Genomic DNA, 18,721 nt, shown 5'->3' with positions numbered 1-18,721 from the left:
TGCTGTGTTATTTCAAGGGATCCTTTTTTTTTTTAGATAATCTCCAAGCATTACCTATGCATTAACTAGTCTCAAAAGATTATCCTACAAGATGTCAACACGATTTCAGAAATCGAAAGGAAAACAGGAAGCAAGTTGGAATGATTCACATTATGCATATACCATGAAACACAGATGTGAGTACATGACAGATCCACTTGGAGAATCAGAACAGGAGAGATCTGGTCAGAGTGAAAACCTTTTGTGAGATGTCAGTAGGCAGTTACTTGACTAAAAGAAATGAGCATGACAAATTGGAGGAAGGAATTCCAAATACATTAACTATATCTTAAATATATTTGCCCCACCTCTACCATCACATTCTTTCCCCTTTAGGGACAGATGGTTTTCCATTAAATGATAAATATTTCCTTCACCATGGTTGAAAAGAAATATTAAATGAAGATACAGATAAACAGAGGCTAATAAAAATGCTATAACCATTTGGTAATAGAAAGCTCCCTTTCACAGGGAATGCATTCTAAAGATGCTATCCAGGAAAAGGGGTGGGGAAGCCCTCACAGAATACTAAGTTAAATATATAGTTAGTTTAAAAGGCAGAAAAAAACATTTATTAATGTCAAACTGCTTTCTTATTACATTCAAGCTCTGTGAAGACAAGAAATTATTTACATTCACATCCCAGGATTGCAGATCAGTACCACACATAGGAAGGACCCAATAATTTCTGGTATAATAAATGACTGAATGAAGACAGGATGAAATTGTAAGAATTTGAAAATATATGAATGCCTATTGCACAAACAGCTTTATTTTGAATTGATCAAACTGGGTGTACCTTAAATGATCAATATTAGAATGATAGGCACCTCAAAATATTGCAAGAGTTAGCAAAAGCATTGCAAATTAGCAAATCCACTAAAAATTGGAAGAACCAGAATAGCATCATATACTGACATCCTTGCTTTCAATTTAAAAAAGAAAAAAAAGTTTTCGTAAAACATACATCCATTCAGAGAAAGAAGAATAAACTAGGAAGATAAAGATGGGGGGAAAAATCAAACCATAATATATAACTTTGATATAAATAATCCACAAAGTGAGAATAATCTGTAACTTAAACTTTCCCATTACTGTTCCATTATTCTTTGCTTTACCTGAGAGGAATCTGCTTGAGCTAATTCTGTGGTGACCTTCAGTATCTGATGAAGGTTTTGTCCGTTATCTTCAACAAGGAGGTGAGCCAGCAGAAGGAAAACATGCCTGGGGATCGCTGTGGTAATAGGGAGCAAAGACTCCACTGCAGCCAACCAGTCACTTGTTGCAGCTTCTCCTGTCATGACTTCAAGAATCCTCCAGGCTGTGAACATTGAGCCGTACATGCTGGTAACAGGGAATGCAAGCCTGCAGGAAGGCTGAAAAATAAACACGAAAAAGGCATGAATAGCAGAGGATGGTGGTGCGTGCCTGTAATACCAGTTACTGGAGAAGCGGAGGCAGGAAGATTGCAAGTTCAAGGCCAGTGTGGGCTACCAGCGAGGCCCTGTCTTTCAAAAAAAAAAAAAGAATAACAGACGAATATATTCATCAGAAATATATTTCTGACATTCACTTATTTTTTATTTTTCATTATAAGAAATCATTTCTCCCAACAAAATGAACACAAACTTTGAATTCCTGCCAAAAAGCTCTGTGCCCACATTTGAGGTAACAGGATTACACATAGAGAAAAACAGCTGGTAGATGAAACTGTAGAACAGTTTATCCCAAGTTTTTATTTACCATTCAATTCTAATTAAGACAAGGAAAAAAAATGGATCAATAAATAAACAAGATCCAAAGAGCAGAATTTGGAAAGAGCCACTATCACTAAAAACGTATGAGAAAGAGGACAGAAAAAAACACAACATTTGCCGGGCTCCAGGCCCTCCTAGGAGGCAGCCCAGGGCAGATGGCAGACTTGGACAGAGGACAATTCCTGTTTGTAACAGACAGTATGTTGATAGGAACAGAGTTAGTTCAGCTGGAGCCTGGGAATTCATTAGTAATTGTGAATTCATTAGTAGTTGTGAATTACTCCTGCAATAAAATGTAGCCTGACAGCTCCAAATTGAAACAATACCCAGAGAAGACGTTACGTTTCAGTAAATCTGAGAACTGTCTCCTCACAAAAGTAGTGCAGTCAGGGCCAGAGGTGGACAGAACCCTGCATCCTGCTATGGGTATAACAGCTCAGGAGAAGCTGCACACATTAAAGAGCATTAGACATCATCGGCTAATAAAGTAATTCAAATCACACAGAATGCATTGAGACAAACGAGAAATCTCTAGATTATACCAGTCCAGTTATTGGAGGATGACTTATTTAGGGAAAAATAACAATTAAAAAGGTGAGAAGTAAAAGTTAAGCTTTATAAAAAATTTTTAATAACAGATTTCTTGAGATATAATTCATCACCATAAAATGTACCCATTCAAAGTTTACAACTCAGTGGATTTTAGCAATTCACACAGTTGGGTAACCATGATCAGAATCTAATTTTAGAATATTTTTAATCACCCCAAGGGGAAACCCCATATTCATTAAGTCATTCTTCATTCTCCCACAACTCCAACCAGCCCCTAGAAACAACTGATCTACTTTGTTTCTATTCCAACTATTTTATATAAAGAGAACCACATATGTGTCTTTTATGACTGGCTTCTTTCATTTAGCTTGGTTTTGGTGTTCATTCATGTAACAGCTTATATCAATTTTTCAATCCTTTTTGTCAAATAATATTCCATCAAATGGAGAGGCCATATTATTCGTCAGTTTATGGATATTTGGGTTGTTTCCATCTTTGGCTATTACGAATAATGCCACTATGATGTTCGTATAAATGTTTACGTGAGGATGTAAGTGTTCAACTCTCTTAAATATGTATTTAAGAATAGATTTGAAAATTAAATGCCACTCTAAAAGGAAGTGAGGACATTCTACCCATATTAATAAAAGATTCCCCCCGGTAAAAATGTAAGACACAGATGATGCACCTGAAATGCAGCCAATATTTTTTGTAAGAGGTTAGGGAGGAAAGGATTTTATTTTTACTCACTTATAGATGGAAAGTATCTGGACAAATGTGGAAGAGACTAGTAACCACTAATCATCATTAGTTATTTGTGACGGAGAGAACTGGACCAATGGAATGAAAAGCAAGAAGGTTTCTCATCAGCCACCATTTTATGCTTTCTGAACCACATGAATATCTATTTCAAACACATAAATTTTAAAACTTCATATCTCAGTTGATATAGCTTTCTCTCTCAGAAAGTACTTTTCTTCCTAAGATAGAATTCATTAATGACCAGGGCCAAGGTCCTTAGACTAACAATAAGCAGCACTGGCTATGAGACTTAAAAGACAAGGATACCAGCACTGCCAGGTCTATCTCTCTACGTCTCATTTTCCTCATTTCTAAATTTTTTTAAATATTTTTTTTAGTTGCAGAAGGACATAATACCTTTATTTTATTTGTTTGTTTGGTTTTTTTTATGTGGTGCAGGGAATCGAACGCCTCACACATGCTAGGAGAGCACTCTACCGCTGAGCCACAATCCCAGCAACCTCATTTCTAAAATTTAAGCAGTGACTAACTGCCTGCTCAAGGTCATTGCAGTAGATATGATACAAGAACTAATAAGGCACCTAGCATGGTCCCTGAATTTGCAAAATACAGGGAAATAATATCTCTGTCATCTGCCGGGAAAAACTAAAATCAGAGGATATGAGCATAAAGAAAAGAATTTGGAAATCACCATGAGCCATGAGTAAAGTCCAAAGCAGGAACATTACAGAGAAATCTAAGAGTAAACAATGACAGAGCAAAGCAATTCCACATCACTTTAAGTATCATGTCTAGGATTAGGCTCTGAAGTTTGTCTAAGGATAGGGCAGCGGAAAAAAGGCAGGATGTTAAATAGGTTGTCACAAAACAGTCTCTGTCCCACTGAGTAACAGCACAATCTTGGGGCAAGGACTACGATCAATGTCTCAGTATCAGCTACCAAACCTCAACCCCGAACCTACCAGAGGACCTGTGAGAAGCTGCTGGGTGTTGACTTTCAAAGAACAAAGTTGGCATTTAAAAATAAAAGACAGGTTTGTGCTGTGTGAATTATGGCTCAATAAACAATGAAAGTCTGGCGCAGTGGCCCAGGCCTATAACCCCAACTACTTACGAGGCTGAGGCAGGAGGATCCCAGGTTTGAGGCCTGCCTGCCTGAGTAACTTAGCAAGAGCCTGTCTCAAAAAGTTAAAAAAAAGGCTGGGGAATAAAGCACTCCTTGGTTCACTCCCTAGTACAAAAGACAGACAGACAGACAGACAAGGGAAGACATTTAAATAAATACTACATGGTTGTAAAACATCCTTTACAGATGTAAAGGAGATGAGAATTTATTTTTAAAATTTTTTACTAAAAATGTTCAGGTCCATTAACTTTTAACCATAGGCATATTTAATAGTATTTATTTGGAAAAATGGGTCATAAAACGAAGCAAATACAGTGAATACAGGTTTTTATTAACAGGAAACAACAATGTGTATCTATAACACTGACTAAAATAGGCTTCACAAACGTAAGTAGAGGAAATATGGAAACTCAAATATGGGGACCCTTAAAAGCAGGTTTTTGGTAGAGGGCACATGAATCATTCACTAGATCACAAGAAGAAGAGTGGACTATACAAAGCCTCAAGGGGGTCCTTCCAGACCAGTACTTCTCGGCGGAAGCTAGAAGAGAGCTGAGTGATTCAGGAGTTATGACATAAGTCATCACCCTGTATTAGTCAGTCAGAGAAGATGACAGATGCACAAGACCTAAGCTTACTAATTCCTTTTAAACTTTCAACCAAGAGCTCTTAAGAAACCAGTCTACTTCAATTCACTGTTTTCCTTACTATTAATTTAACAAAATGCCACAATTATTTACTCCTAAATTCATCACAATGACAATAAATTGGGGTAAAAAGGATAAGAAGAAAAAGTGAATAGGGTGCATCCTCTAAAGTCAAATGGCCAAAATTTGAATTTCTGCTCTACCCTTCATTACCTATGCCCTAATCCGTTTCCTGGCTTGTAAAATAAGTATGGGAAGAATACTCTCAGGGCTGGAATGCAGCTCAGTGGTAGACCACTTATTTAGCATGTGCAAGGCCCTAGGTTCCATCCCTAGCACCACAAAAAAAAAAAAAAAAGAAGAAGAAAATACCTCTAGGAAAATGCAAATGAAATACCATTTCCTACCCACTAAGTTGGCTAAATCCAAAAACAATAACTATAATTGGAGAGGATGGAGAAATTGGAACCCTCATGTACTATGATGGGGTTTTGGGGATATTAAACGGTACAGCTCCTTTGGAAACTACTCTGGCAGTTTCTTAAACAGTTACGCTATGACCTAGCAATTCTATACTCAGGTGTCTACCCAAGAAAACTGAAAACATATATCCACACAAAACTTGTACACAAATATGCATAGCAGCATGATCATCTAAAGTGGAAATAACCCAACAGTTTAACAGAGGAATGGAAAAATAAAATGTGAAATATTCATACCAAAAAACACTGTTCAACCACAAAAGGAAATGAGGTTCTCATACACGCTACAACATGGATTAAACTTGCAAACATGCCAAGGTGGGGGGGACTAAAAAGGACCACTTAGTGTATAGTATATGACCCCACTCATATGAAACCAGTGTAGGTAAATCTATAGGGAAAAAAAAAGAAAGTGGATTAAAGGTTGCCCAGGCTGATGGGTGAGGGTAAAATTAGGACATGGTGATTGGGGGGTATTGGGGAGTTTTTTTGCCTTTTTGGTTTTTTTGTGTTTTTGTTGTTTTTGTTTGGGGGGGGGGGTTAAAAATGTTCTAAAATTGATTGTGGTGATGAATACACAATTCTGTAAATACACTAAAAGCCACTGAATTATATACTTTAAATGCATGAAATTTGTGTATGTGAATTATTATATCTTTTTTACTAAATTATTTATTTATCCTAATTTGTTATACATAATGGCAGAATGCAATTCATTTCATATTACAAGTATAGAGCATAATTTTTCAAGTCACTGACTGTGGGGAGCCATCTTCACAGGTGACTGGGTGACTCCCGGTTTGGGTCTGAAGCGTTCTGGCTGTGTCGGAACTTTCCCGGCCCTCTCCTGATGAGAGAACCCGTCCGTGTGGGGGTGTGACTGACCACTGACCCCGGGGGCCCAATCACTGACCCTGACCTTGGAGTGCAGCCCCCCCTCAACCTTCATTGGATGGAATTCTTCCCTGAATTTTTTGTTCCCCAATAAAAGACTACTCCCTGGCGTGCTCCCTCCCTCTCTCTCCTGCTAGCCCTGAGTAATCCTTGCTGCCCTGCCGGGTGGTTAGAGGTGGTAACCAGAGAGGGAAGCCATCTCAGACCTGGTCATAGAAATAAGGTAACTGAGTCTGTGTGTTTTATTTCGATCTCTGCTAGATAACTTTTATGCCAAGAACCTCATTAATGAAACCAATGCACTGGCCGCATGGTGGAACTGACTATACCCAAAGTATTTTCACATCATTTGTGTCTTCATACATGTACATAGAGTAATGATGTCTAACTCATTCCACCAGTGAATTATACCTTAATAAAGGTACTACAAATAATTAGATTCCCACTACATCACCCTTGATAAGTTATTTCCCTTCTCTATGCCTCAGTCATCTCTTAGATAAATGAAACCATTAATATTACCTATTTCAAAGAGTTTGCAGTAAAAATTAAACAAGTTAATATATAGAAAATCACTCAGAATGGAGCCTACAAAGTACTCAATAAACTCCATGAACCAGGTACTTGGTTACTCATTTTACCAGGGTCCAGAGAGGTTCAGCCACTAGTCCAAGGCTAGAACAGGAGGAGATGAAGACAACAAGACAATGAGGACCGATTTTACAATTATCATGAGAAACATGAGTCAAAAGACAATGTCAATCCATTGCAAATTTCATGATTTTTAAGAGTTAAAAACTCAAGATATTTTCTGCTTACTACAACTTCAAATAAAACCTATACTTGGTACTATTTCATTATAAGACAATTTAAACACACACACACACATAAACATACACAACAAATGAATGAAAAAACACATGGTAGGGGCTGGTGCTGTGGTGCAGAGGTAGAGCCTCACTAGCATGCATGAAGTGCTGGGTTCCATCCTCAGCACCACATAAAGTAAAAACTAGAGACATTGTATCCCAATTTGTTATATATAATGGCAGAATGCAATTCATTTCACATAACTGAAAAATAAATGTTTAAAAAACACTTGGTAGACCCCAGCTTGGTAGAGCTATCCCTTAAGCTTTCTGTTGACTAGAATAGTTATACAGAAGTAAAATTTGCCATCATGCACAATTACAAGTGTAGCTTTTAAATCTCTTCCCATTCGCACTCACCCACCCTTACTCCCTCTAAAAGCTCTCCTGATTCTATCTTACTGGCTGCACCAGTTACTCAGTATATTACCTCAGCTCCACAGGCATCCTTTTGGTCCAGCTTTGTGACAATGCAGCAGCACCTTGACACCTCCTACCCCCTAACTCCATGCTCATTTAGTCCTTTCAACAGAAGGCACAGGAGAGGCACTACAAGGCAGTGGAGAAAGGTTTCCTCTTAGGTTCCCTGTACTTTGATTTCTCCTACCACGGCCACCAAAGACATTCAGGAGACCCCAAATGGTGACTTCCTATGAATCAGCTCTGGCCAACAGCTCCTCAGAAGCCCACATCATCCTGCAAGTTGCAGCCATATTGTCCCCAGTAAGGTCTGAGTCTCAGTCTTGATGACAGAGACTTCTTCCTTGAGAAGTCCTCACAGTCTTATAGGTAGAAGCTGCTCCCTTCCTTTACTGTTGCAAATCTCTGTAGAGACTCATTTACAACTTTTGGTAACTAAGTGCTTTTTACTAGTTAATAATTATTTGTATTGAATTTTTCCTGTTCAAATTTCTCTCTCCTAGGCTAGGATTATATAGCTGAGTGGCAGAGCACTTGCTTAGCACATGTGAGGCACTAGGTTCTATCTTCAACACCACATAAAAAGTAAACAAAAAAAGATATTATGTCCACCTAAAAATAATAAACCAAAGGCATTCTGTCCATCTATAACTACAAAAAAAAAAAAAAAAAAAAAAAAAACACTTCTCTCCTGGCTGCACCCTGACTGGTACTTTCTTTTATCTCTTGGAGAGATGGGAAGGGTAGGATTTCCCAAGCACTTTGGTTTTCTGTTTTGTTTTGTTTTTAACCTAGAGAGAACACAATAGGTGGTTTTAAATATCACACTTAACAGCCAAATAGAAAAGGATCCTGTTTTACACACACACACACACACTAAATGTTCATCTTTTGTTTTTAAAAGAAAAATGGCAAGTTTGGTATAATATTTTTATATCTATATTTTTTATAATATTTTTTATATCTTCAAAACTAGAAGAGGCTAAAACGTATTTTATTGCATGTTTAATCAACACTTCAGAATTGCAACTCTTACAGAATCACAAGGCCCAACATGTTTAACCTTGTTTTCATCCACCAGCCCAAGCAGACATCCAAAGAGCTGCTCTAGTTCTCAGTCAAATGCTGTCAGAATCACCAATCCAAAAAGAAATAAAAACAGAATCTGTGGTTTGTATACAGAAAGCTCTCTGTAATAAATCAAGATGGTGAAAAGACCTGTGTTCTTATTAGAGACACACTTTCCTCACTGTTTAAATAAAAATTTACCAAGTATTTACCAGGTTTTAAACTATGGATCAGGTACTGTGGATGCAAAGATAAATACACTAGGGTATTATCTTTTTCTTTAAGTATGTGAAAAGGAGAATATTCAGTTCAACAACTAACAAAAATATTTTTAACAATTTAAATGTTAATTTAAATTGCTGCAATTTTCTAAATGCCTTAGAAAAACAGCCAAGATTCTTTCCCTCAGTGAGCTCATAATAGAGTTGGAGGCATAAACATGTAACCTCTAAGTTAATACACAACATTTTTTGTATTTGACTAATGCAAAATGTGCTGGGGATACAAAGAAAGCAATGAATTCTGACTCATTGTGAACATTAAGAATAGGCAGTTCAAGCAGAGGACACAAAAGTGCATTATACGCAAAGGAAAGATTCAGAAAGAGACCTGGAGAGTGTGGCGCAAATTGAATCAATAGGTGTGGTTGGAATATAGAGTACTAGAAAAAAAAAATAGTAAAATGTGCCTTAAATTTTTTAGAAGGGTGATCATGTGTCTACTTAAAGCCTCAATCAAGCAGCACAGTATCACAAGAATGTTTATAGCCCTAGTATTTCTTCCTCATTCTTCTTCTTTACCAGCAGCTAAAAAGAAAGTCCAGCTATTAGCATTGATTAATAAGATTTACACACACCTGAACAAATAGTAAGCTGAGTCCTTAGGTATTAGAGTTAGGGTGATCCTAAGTAAATACCACCTGTGAATTAAAGGAATCCAAGTCTTGGACACAGAACATCCTGCCCCACCCCCACTCCCACCCCCATTTAGGGGGCAATCTTGTTCTATATGGGCAAACCAAGAGGTAAGGTAAAAAGCTACTAGAATTCTTTGGTCACATTTTGCTTATTAGTACTAATATAAGAACTTCTTTCTCTTAATGCAAATCAATTACCTATTTTAAGTTTTAATCAAACAATTTGGATTTAGGAAGCTTCAATTTGCTTATGCCAATAACTGTATTAAAATGATTAAACAAGTAATAATAATGATAGATTTTTGCTGCTACAACATTTAATAATATATGATAAGAGGCATTCGTTTTTCCAAATGAAGCAACTAACATGCTTCTATCTTGTATTTATGTGGTGCCTCTATGTATGGAGACTTAGGATGCTTCACAGGCTTAATTTTATTTAATCCTCATCCCATTCCTATAAGAGTAGGAATTAGGAAGAAATATATTTTACCAAGGGAAAAACTCAAAACCAAAAGAGAAGAAGTCTGGCAAATCTAGGCCTAGAACTCAGCCATTCACCAGACACTGACAACACTACATTACTCTAAAAGGAAAGGTGAGACTGAAAACCAAGAGTGAGGGAGGTAGGAATAGCAACAGCAAGTGACAGGCCTGTTGTCTTCCAGCTGGGAGCAGGAGAGGAGGAACATATACAAAAGACATAAAGAGCCACATGCATGCCAAGGAAGATAGTATAACACACCATGTTAGGAAATAACACTCAGTTTGTACTGATTCCAGAACTTCCAGGCATTAAAGAAGCATTTCCCACCTTGGACTTTCCCAGATATGGCAATATGTCATAATAAGTATTATAAGAGGATAGGATTCCATGCTTAAATACATTAAAGTCACACACATATAGAACTGTTTCTTTTCTGAAAGATTCTCAGGATCTCTAATGACTAACATGCACTGGAATCTCAAAGAAAAAGTATTTTACAGCATTTCCAAAACCTATGTCACAATAGGACTCCACTCCCTCCTCCTGGTGCAGAAGAATGTACTAACATCTCCTACACACTGCCTGGCAGAGCAGTGAAGTTCACTGATGAAGCTCCCACCCAACAGACATGGCATCAGGAGTAGATCTGGAGAGACAGAAAACTCACATGGACACTCTGAGAGAAACAAGGAAGGACTCGTTACCTTTTGCAGGTCATCTCTGTAACACTCCTGTTGTACCATTTCCAAAAGGTTCAAGGCCAACTGCTGTCTAGAGGGACCATCCTCATCCAAGGACAGACAGTCTTCCAAGGCAGTAGAAGACAGTATCTGCAGCAGTGGCATCACAAGCAGCAGAGATGACTTTGGGATTTTCTGACCCTCAGCAAAAGAGAGGAGCTTCAAGGCTAACAGTCAAAACAACAATTCACATTTTTAAAATTAATACCACAGTCAAACAAAATGCTAATTTCAGTGACATGTCAGAGTTTTCCTATTCCTTTATAACTAGATCAAACACATACTTAGATAAGTCTCATCAAAAAAGAAAATAAAAGGAGCATAAAAGTTAACTGTTATTTAAAACATGCTATTTATGTATAAAACTGAAAAAATGATTATGCTTTTTGAGAAAACACATGTATCAGATATAAATCAACTCCTTTTTTAGGTAAATATTATTATTTATTTTGGTCAATATTATTTTTAAATACAAATACCATTTTTCCTTTGTAATCTCTTGGATCCTACTATTGCCCTCAGCAAATAGTGAAGAGACCAAGAGTTCCTGGTGAATAATAACAAAACCAACAACACACATGCTTCCACTAACCAGCTAAGAACTGTTAGCAAATGAACAGCAAGGTGAGGCAGCACTACTGCCTTGCAGCTATATTTGCTAAGAAGCAGATCACAAAAAGTCTCAAAGTCTGTAAGCAGCTTTACAATAAAACACATTTTTGATGAGTAACTTTTTTCATGTGAAAACTCAATATACACATCAGAAACATATATACAGAGTGCAAGAACTTAGCTATGTGAACAGTTTCCCTATAATATTAACTAAATGAATTAACGCACAAATATGCTATTTTTTAAAGTATTTTTTCAGGAACCCTGATTTACAAAAAGATGTTATCTATAGGCTTCAGAGTTAAATTATCAAAATAGTCAACTGATTTTCCCCACTGCATCGTAAAAATTTCTATAAGCCTTAAATTATACCCATGAGTTGTCATTATTTTAAGACATCCTGAAGTCAAACCTTAACATGATCTTTTGTATTTATATAAATCCATTACTCTAATGCTAATAACTTTATTTTTTGCCTAAATATTGGTATTAATCCATAATTATTGGAGCTATTATGAAAATCCATTATCTTTAAATGCATATAAATATTTCAGTCTTATAAATCTTCCAGACATTTTTATAAGTTGCTATTTATAATCAAGGCTAGTGATAATTATAAAGCATATTACATTAGTGTTGGACATACTTTTTAAATAATCTGAAATAAGTATCCTTTTAGCTATCTGATTTCTTTGAATAGCGATTCCAAATGTTCTAAACAGCAGTCAATCCTTGCTTTTCAAGATGACACACTAGCTCAGTAGTTCTCAGTATGATTTATTCATCTAACTTGGGCAACTTCAAATCAGACACTGGCTTAGTAGAAAAAGAAAAGTCTACCAAACAAATAATAAAAGTATTTGAGTGTTTGATCTAGTATCATTCTTTTATTATACACAATATAGTTGTAATATGATTTGTTGTGTTCAGAATTAGAAATGTGCTTTCTCTGGGCTTTGAAATTTTGTCAAAAACAAATAAAATCCATTTATATAAAAAGTCCAAAAAAGGTAAATCTACAGAGACAAAAGGAAGATTAGTGTTTTGGGAATGAAGATTACAAATAGGCATAAGAAATTAAGGGACTGATGAAAATATTCTACAACTGGCTCCTGGCATTGGTTGCCACATCTATAAATTTACTAGAAAACACATTAAATGGTGAATTTTATGGCATGTAAATTTTACTTCAATAAAATATTTGAAAAATAACAAAACTATAGCTGTCAGAGGAGCAGGACTGGTAAATTACACATTGGGAAGATCCCATGTGCACTGCTGTAAGGAAAAAAAAAAAAACGGTGGAGGGGGTCAAAAAACGGAACCTGGAGGAGTGGCTTAAAGGAGCAAAAGCTGATAGGCAAAGCAGGGTAGAAATCAAAGTGAGAGCCAAGAACCGCCTCCATGTGCTAAAGCCATTTTTACAGTTATATTACAAGTGAAAGATCAATTCTCTCAAACTCACAATGGATTAATGCCTAAAGGAATGAGCTATCCAATAGGTATTTATCTCAAGCACTTCATAAAAATGAATGTGGGGGTTTATCAACATATCATGGCAACATATAATTTAGACTGATCCCCCATAACTACATGGGCTATATCAGACCAAGCAAAATGAGGCAGCATTGATGGAAAAAAAAAAAAAACACGTTTTAAAGGTGTGCCTTGTTTGTCAATCTGCCAGACTGTGCAACTTGATTTTTAAACCACATTCTTCTGAATTAGAACATTTTCACCTCCCCTTCTCCACCCTCTCTTAAGTCAATACTGGATAGTCTTTCATTTGTTCTAGTTAGTTAATACAATAACCATAAATTAAATCCTGTTCAATGTAGCACCAACTATGACTAATAAAGGTAGAGAAACTTAAAAACAACATGCTAAACACTTATTGTCTTTCAAGGGTTTTACATTACTGTTTCAGATTTGGGTGTATAACTGTGAATAAAGTAATATGTTCTTTAATACATTTATAAATGCCATTGCTATGATTTATACAATAACCTAATGTGCCTCAATTACATTGAGTAAATTATGGTACATGAAATTTGACACAAGATGAGAAATATATATATATATATATATTCTACTTGGTAATGATTAGGAAAATTCCAGAATAGAAACTCAAAATACATAGGATAGCATTATATCCAGTTCAATCAACTCCTGCCAACACTCGTGGTATATTTACATTTTATTCTATTACCTAGACTTAAGATTGGTTTCTGCTGACTTTCTGGAGTCTGTAGAAGTAGTAAAGCTATTCCAATTATGACCAATTCAACAGGAAAATCCTAAAAAATAAAATAAAATAAATAAGATAATGAAAGAGTTAAAGTAATTTCCAGAACTATGGCTTCATAACATTTAACCAAAAATAGTATATTTAACATGAATAACTGCAGATTTATTATATAACATTTCTTATGCAAGTCTATGCTGATAAATAATGGTGAATGCCACACAGTCAGAAATAAATTCAAAATGTTATATCATATGGCCAAAGGGCAATAGGCCTAAACCAAAATAATTCAGAGGGAAAGCTCTTTAACATAACAAGTGTTAACAAAACAAAATTGACAAGTCTTCAACACACTCAATTTTTGGAAACCATTAAAGATTAGTAGAAATACTGAATTTAGAAACATTGCACATCTGAAAAAGAATTCAATTTTTCTACTTATCCAATTCACATAATTCAACCATATAACTTCCACAATGAATTACATTAAACAAATTTTAATAAATCATGCTATTATAATAAAAGAGATATTAGTGCCAAGGAGGCAGAGATTATTTTTTAATTATAGTAATTTATTAAGCATATTTAAATGTAGCAAAGCAATAACTATAGAAGCAAAAATCATTAAGTTCACCAAGAATATAAATAAAATGAAAAAGATATGCATATTAAGTTCTATTAAAATGCAAGTGACATTATTTGAGGCTTCTAAATAAAGAAAACAATATATAATAGAACTAAAGAAGACCCAGCTAAAATTACTTCATTTTGGAAATTTTACGGATGCACCCAAGGAGTCAAAGTACCTATGAATCATGAAGACAGGCAAAAAGTAAAATAAAAATAAGTAAGGAAGAACCACACATTTTAAAAAACTTGATAGCATACAATTTAGTCTGATACACTCAAAAGGTATAGTCTTGGAGATGCTATCAATTCTGAAACAAATTAACAAATGTCCTAAATTCAGTTTTACTATTTGAAAAGTGAAATTAATCAAAATGGAAGACCTTTTAACATGTTGGTTTATGGAGTCTGGGGAAAAAACAAACAGCAAAAACAAGGAAATTAATTTTAAGTTTTTGTAAATGGAATTTATTCTAATTTGTTTTTTGTTTCTTCGTTTGATTTTTGGTAGTAGGAATTGAACTCAGGGGCACTTAACAACAGAGCCACATCCCTAGTCCCTTTGGCTTTGAACTTGACAATCCTCCTGCCCAAACCACTGGGATTATAAGTATGTGCCACAGCACCAGGCATATTTTAATTTGTATATTTAGAACTTTATAGGTCCAGTTTTCAAATACAGTTGAGAACAATGGAATAAAACATCTATTTAAAAAATGCATTTTAAGACAATACATCAAACAGTATATATCATCTGTCATATTTCTTTCAATTTCAATATCTATGTATCCATATACAACAAAAGCCAGCAAGATTACTTAAATTCCAAAATGACTAGCTTTCAAGAAGATCAGAGAGAAACAAAAGCATATCTGTTCTCTCTAGGCTAAGATGGTGCTAATAATGGATGTTAATCTTGAATCCTTCAGCATCTCTTCCATTGAATTAGAATGGCTTTCTCATAGTTTATTTTAGAAAGATGTTCAATATACTAAAGCAAACCAGAAAAAAAAAAAGCATATCTGTTTACTAATGCTATCACTGAAAACCCTTTCTCATATCAGCTGTCACTGCAAGGGCCACGAAGTAGCATTTTAGGGTTCTGAAACAAAATTGAAACATTTTAGTAGGTAGAACTAAAAGGCATGCAGTCATAAATGACAATGACCTTCTCTAAGAAGGGTGACAATGATCTCTGCAGAAAGTGAAAGAAAAAGAGCTGGAGACTGAAGACATCTAAAAGAAGGAATAGTCAATGGTTGAGACCTAGACTAGATAAATCTTAAATTGATTACAATTCTGAGAGGTTAAAAGGTTTTTGTTTGATGGATTTATCATGACCACAGAAGTATGGTAGCACTTAATGAGATCGTTTTATAAACCCTGTTCCATTTCTAGGCCTCCAGGTACTACTATAGTAACTGGCTCTGCACAGGTGCAACCTGAGGCTACTCCCCTGATGTGCACAGCACACCTCTTTGCTTCCTGCTCCAGAACAGCAGGTTCAAGTCCCATAGAGCAAGGCTTGACAAATTGGCAATAGGACCCCATGGATAAATGCTTTTTCCCTTATTCTGGATACATCTAGAGGATTCTAAGACATTTCTCACAGGGCTTCTTAGAATATTCTGTGGAACGGAGTGACTGGTTGCTTGTAGCAATGTCCTATTTGGCATTTCTCATATTGCCTTGACCTTCCACCATTCACTCATCTTGTCTCTTTCCCACCTGCTTCCTGTGATCACATTTGCAAATGAACTCCAGCCACATAAGCTTTTGTGATCACTCAGGCTCTGCTTTTGCCTTTAGAGGAACTGAGGTTACCACAGAACCCATACAGAGATAGGAAATACAAAAGAGGAGCAAAGGCCTCCATATCTAGCCACAGATGTTAGAGGATTCTTAATGTCAGAAAACACCTGGACTCCAAACTTTCTGTCCTCAATTCAAGTAAAAGATATCACTGAACTCCTTTTCTGAACTAGGCACTAGTTACAAATGCTGGCTGCCGAAACACTACTGTAAACAAAACAGTCTCCTTTCTCTTGACATGTGTAGTCTGGTCATGGAAAACTATTTTAAAAGAAAGTGAAAACTTGATGTAAGAAAATCTACATCCTGTGACAGACACAATGAGGAAGGCAGCACAACCCCAGCAATCCCAGAGCCACAGCTTTACTACCCACCCCGTCCTCTGGTGGAACTGACTGAGCCAAGCCAGACTGAACAGATCATTTTTCCTAGGAAAATGATCCTTAAACTGAGACACATAATAAAGAAAGGTGGTTGGAACTGTGTAAACTGATGGTGGTGTCTTAGAAACCCCTTGTTGCTAGACTTTCTGAAACCAGAATGTTTATTTCACCCGTCCTTCACTTTGAAAACTATCCATTTCATCGCAATCAGTATCATGTTTGCTTAATTTTGTTGATCTGAGTACATTTATTTTGTTTGAAATGTAACGAACCATATAATATCATTCAAATTGATCAACTACTAGCTCAACTAAGCCCAACTCTGCCAATACTAATACAATCTAAGAAATAAATTAATGTAGTATACAATGATATGTCTCTAACTTAATAGTAGAAAGAACAAAGGAAAAAAAGCTAAAGTAATACTTCGGCTAAAGGAAAAAAAGCTAAAGTAATAGTCATTGATACCCAAAGGAACAGGAACATACATATAATCTCAAAATACATAGTAAGTGCTTAACTCTACTTCATTTTACTTCAAGTTAGTATGCATTTAGGCCTTAAAGAATATGGTGTTTTCATTAATTTTCCTTCATTTTTTGACCTCAGGAACATTGACATAAGAGTGAGTAGCAAGAAGCTTTCAAAACAAAATATTTCAACAGTTCTACTCATTGTTACTCCCTCTAAAATTGTTAAAATATTGAGCAAAACAGAGAGAACATAAATATGACCTTCTCTCACAGACATTCTCTCCTTTTTATTGCTGTAAATGAAATTAATATTCTATAATTCTAGGTAACAAAAAAAAATTTTTAATTGAACTCAAGAGCCAACTTGAAGAGATTCCTGTTGGCCAAAAATAGGATAATTTCAACTTCACAAGGGAGATATTGTCCCTTGTGAAGTTGAAATTATCCTATTTTTTTTCAATATCCTCCGTAGATTGAAACACAATAAATATGTTGAAATTTCTAAGTTCATAATGATATGTCTAGAAATCGGTAAATAAAGGGAAAGGGGAAGAGTCATGTATTTATCCTGCATTTCCTATACAAACTCTACCACTAGATAATCAAACAGTAGTTGAGGGAGTTTCCTTTTAAAGAAGCATTCCAGCTAATAAGAAAGAAAATAATCATTTCTGCAATTCCCAATGAATTAATGGAACTAAGCAGTGATTATCTATAGCTACTAACATTATAAAAAGAAAAGCAACACACATTATGCATCCCTTGATGAAAGGACACACCACCCCATAGTCTTGGATGCAAAATAAGTCATTATGAATCTGATTAAGCCTCTAGAGCTAGTTTTTTTCTTCTTTTTCTTCTAAATTAGAGCTTTAGTTATACATAGTAGTTAGGTCACATCCTGACAAACCCATACATGCATGGAATTCAATTTCAGTTCATAAGCCCTCAATTTTTCCTCCCATTATCCTTTACCCTCTTCCCCCTTCTCCTTTTTCTACTCTACTAGACTTCCTTTTGCTCATTAATTTATATTTAATTGGTTCTTTTTACTTATGCATAAAGGTGAAATTCTCTGTGCTATATTTATATATGCATACAACATGATTTTTTAACAATTCATTCTGTATTGCCTCCACTCTGACTCTCAATCTTCTTCATTACTGGTCCTCCTTTATCTTTATGATAGCCTATCCTTTCTTCCCCCTTCTCTTTATTTTACTCTAGCTTCCACATATAAAACATTCAGGGCTAGGGTTGTGGCTCAGAGGTAGAGCACTTGCCTGGTGTGGGTAAGGCACTATGTTCGATCCTCAGCACAACATAAAGGTATTGTGTCTACCTACAACTAAAAATTTTTTTTTAATTTCTTTTGAGGAAAAATAATTTAAAAAAAGAAAATATTCAACTTTTTGAATTTGGCTTATTTCACTTATTATATTCTCCATTTCCATCCATTGACCAACAAATGCCATAATTTCATTCTTCTTTATGACTGAGTAGAACTCCATTTTGTGTGTGTGTGTGTGTGTGTGTGTGTGTGTGTATGTATGTATGTATGTATATATCAAATTTCTTAATCTATCCATCCAAAGACAGACATCTGGGTTGATTCTGTAATTTAGCTATTGTGAATTGTGCTGTTATAAACATGAATGTGACTGTGTTGCCACAATATGTCGATTTTAGATCTTTGGGGAAAAAGGAGTGGGAAGCTGTGTCAGATGGGTTCCATCTCTAGTTTTTTGAGGAATCTCCATACTGCTTTCCAGAGTGGTTATAGTACTCTACAGTCCCACCAATAATGTAC

At 35.6% G+C, this 18,721-nt stretch overlaps 1 protein-coding gene across 8 annotated transcripts in view; it reads right to left on the bottom strand.

Annotated features, from left to right (window-relative positions):
• Positions 1-18,721, bottom strand: part of Focad (focadhesin) — a 281,898-nt gene that overhangs the window by 186,486 nt on the left and 76,691 nt on the right. For all 8 annotated transcript variants that reach the window (XM_021733689.3, XM_078047698.1, XM_078047697.1 and 5 more), the window contains 3 exons: positions 13,581-13,668; positions 10,724-10,926; positions 1,158-1,415 (listed from right to left, as the gene is read on the bottom strand). In XM_021733689.3, coding sequence (XP_021589364.1) covers positions 1,158-1,415; positions 10,724-10,926; positions 13,581-13,668 — 549 coding nt within the window. The remainder of the gene's footprint in view (positions 1-1,157; positions 1,416-10,723; positions 10,927-13,580; positions 13,669-18,721) is intronic.

The sequence above is a fragment of the Ictidomys tridecemlineatus genome, chromosome 4 (genome assembly GCF_052094955.1).
Source record: "Ictidomys tridecemlineatus isolate mIctTri1 chromosome 4, mIctTri1.hap1, whole genome shotgun sequence".
In the NCBI taxonomy this organism is placed as follows: Eukaryota; Metazoa; Chordata; class Mammalia; order Rodentia; family Sciuridae; genus Ictidomys; species Ictidomys tridecemlineatus.
The sequence above is the reverse complement of the archived record's forward strand: the minus strand, read 5'-3'. Positions and strand labels throughout refer to the sequence as shown.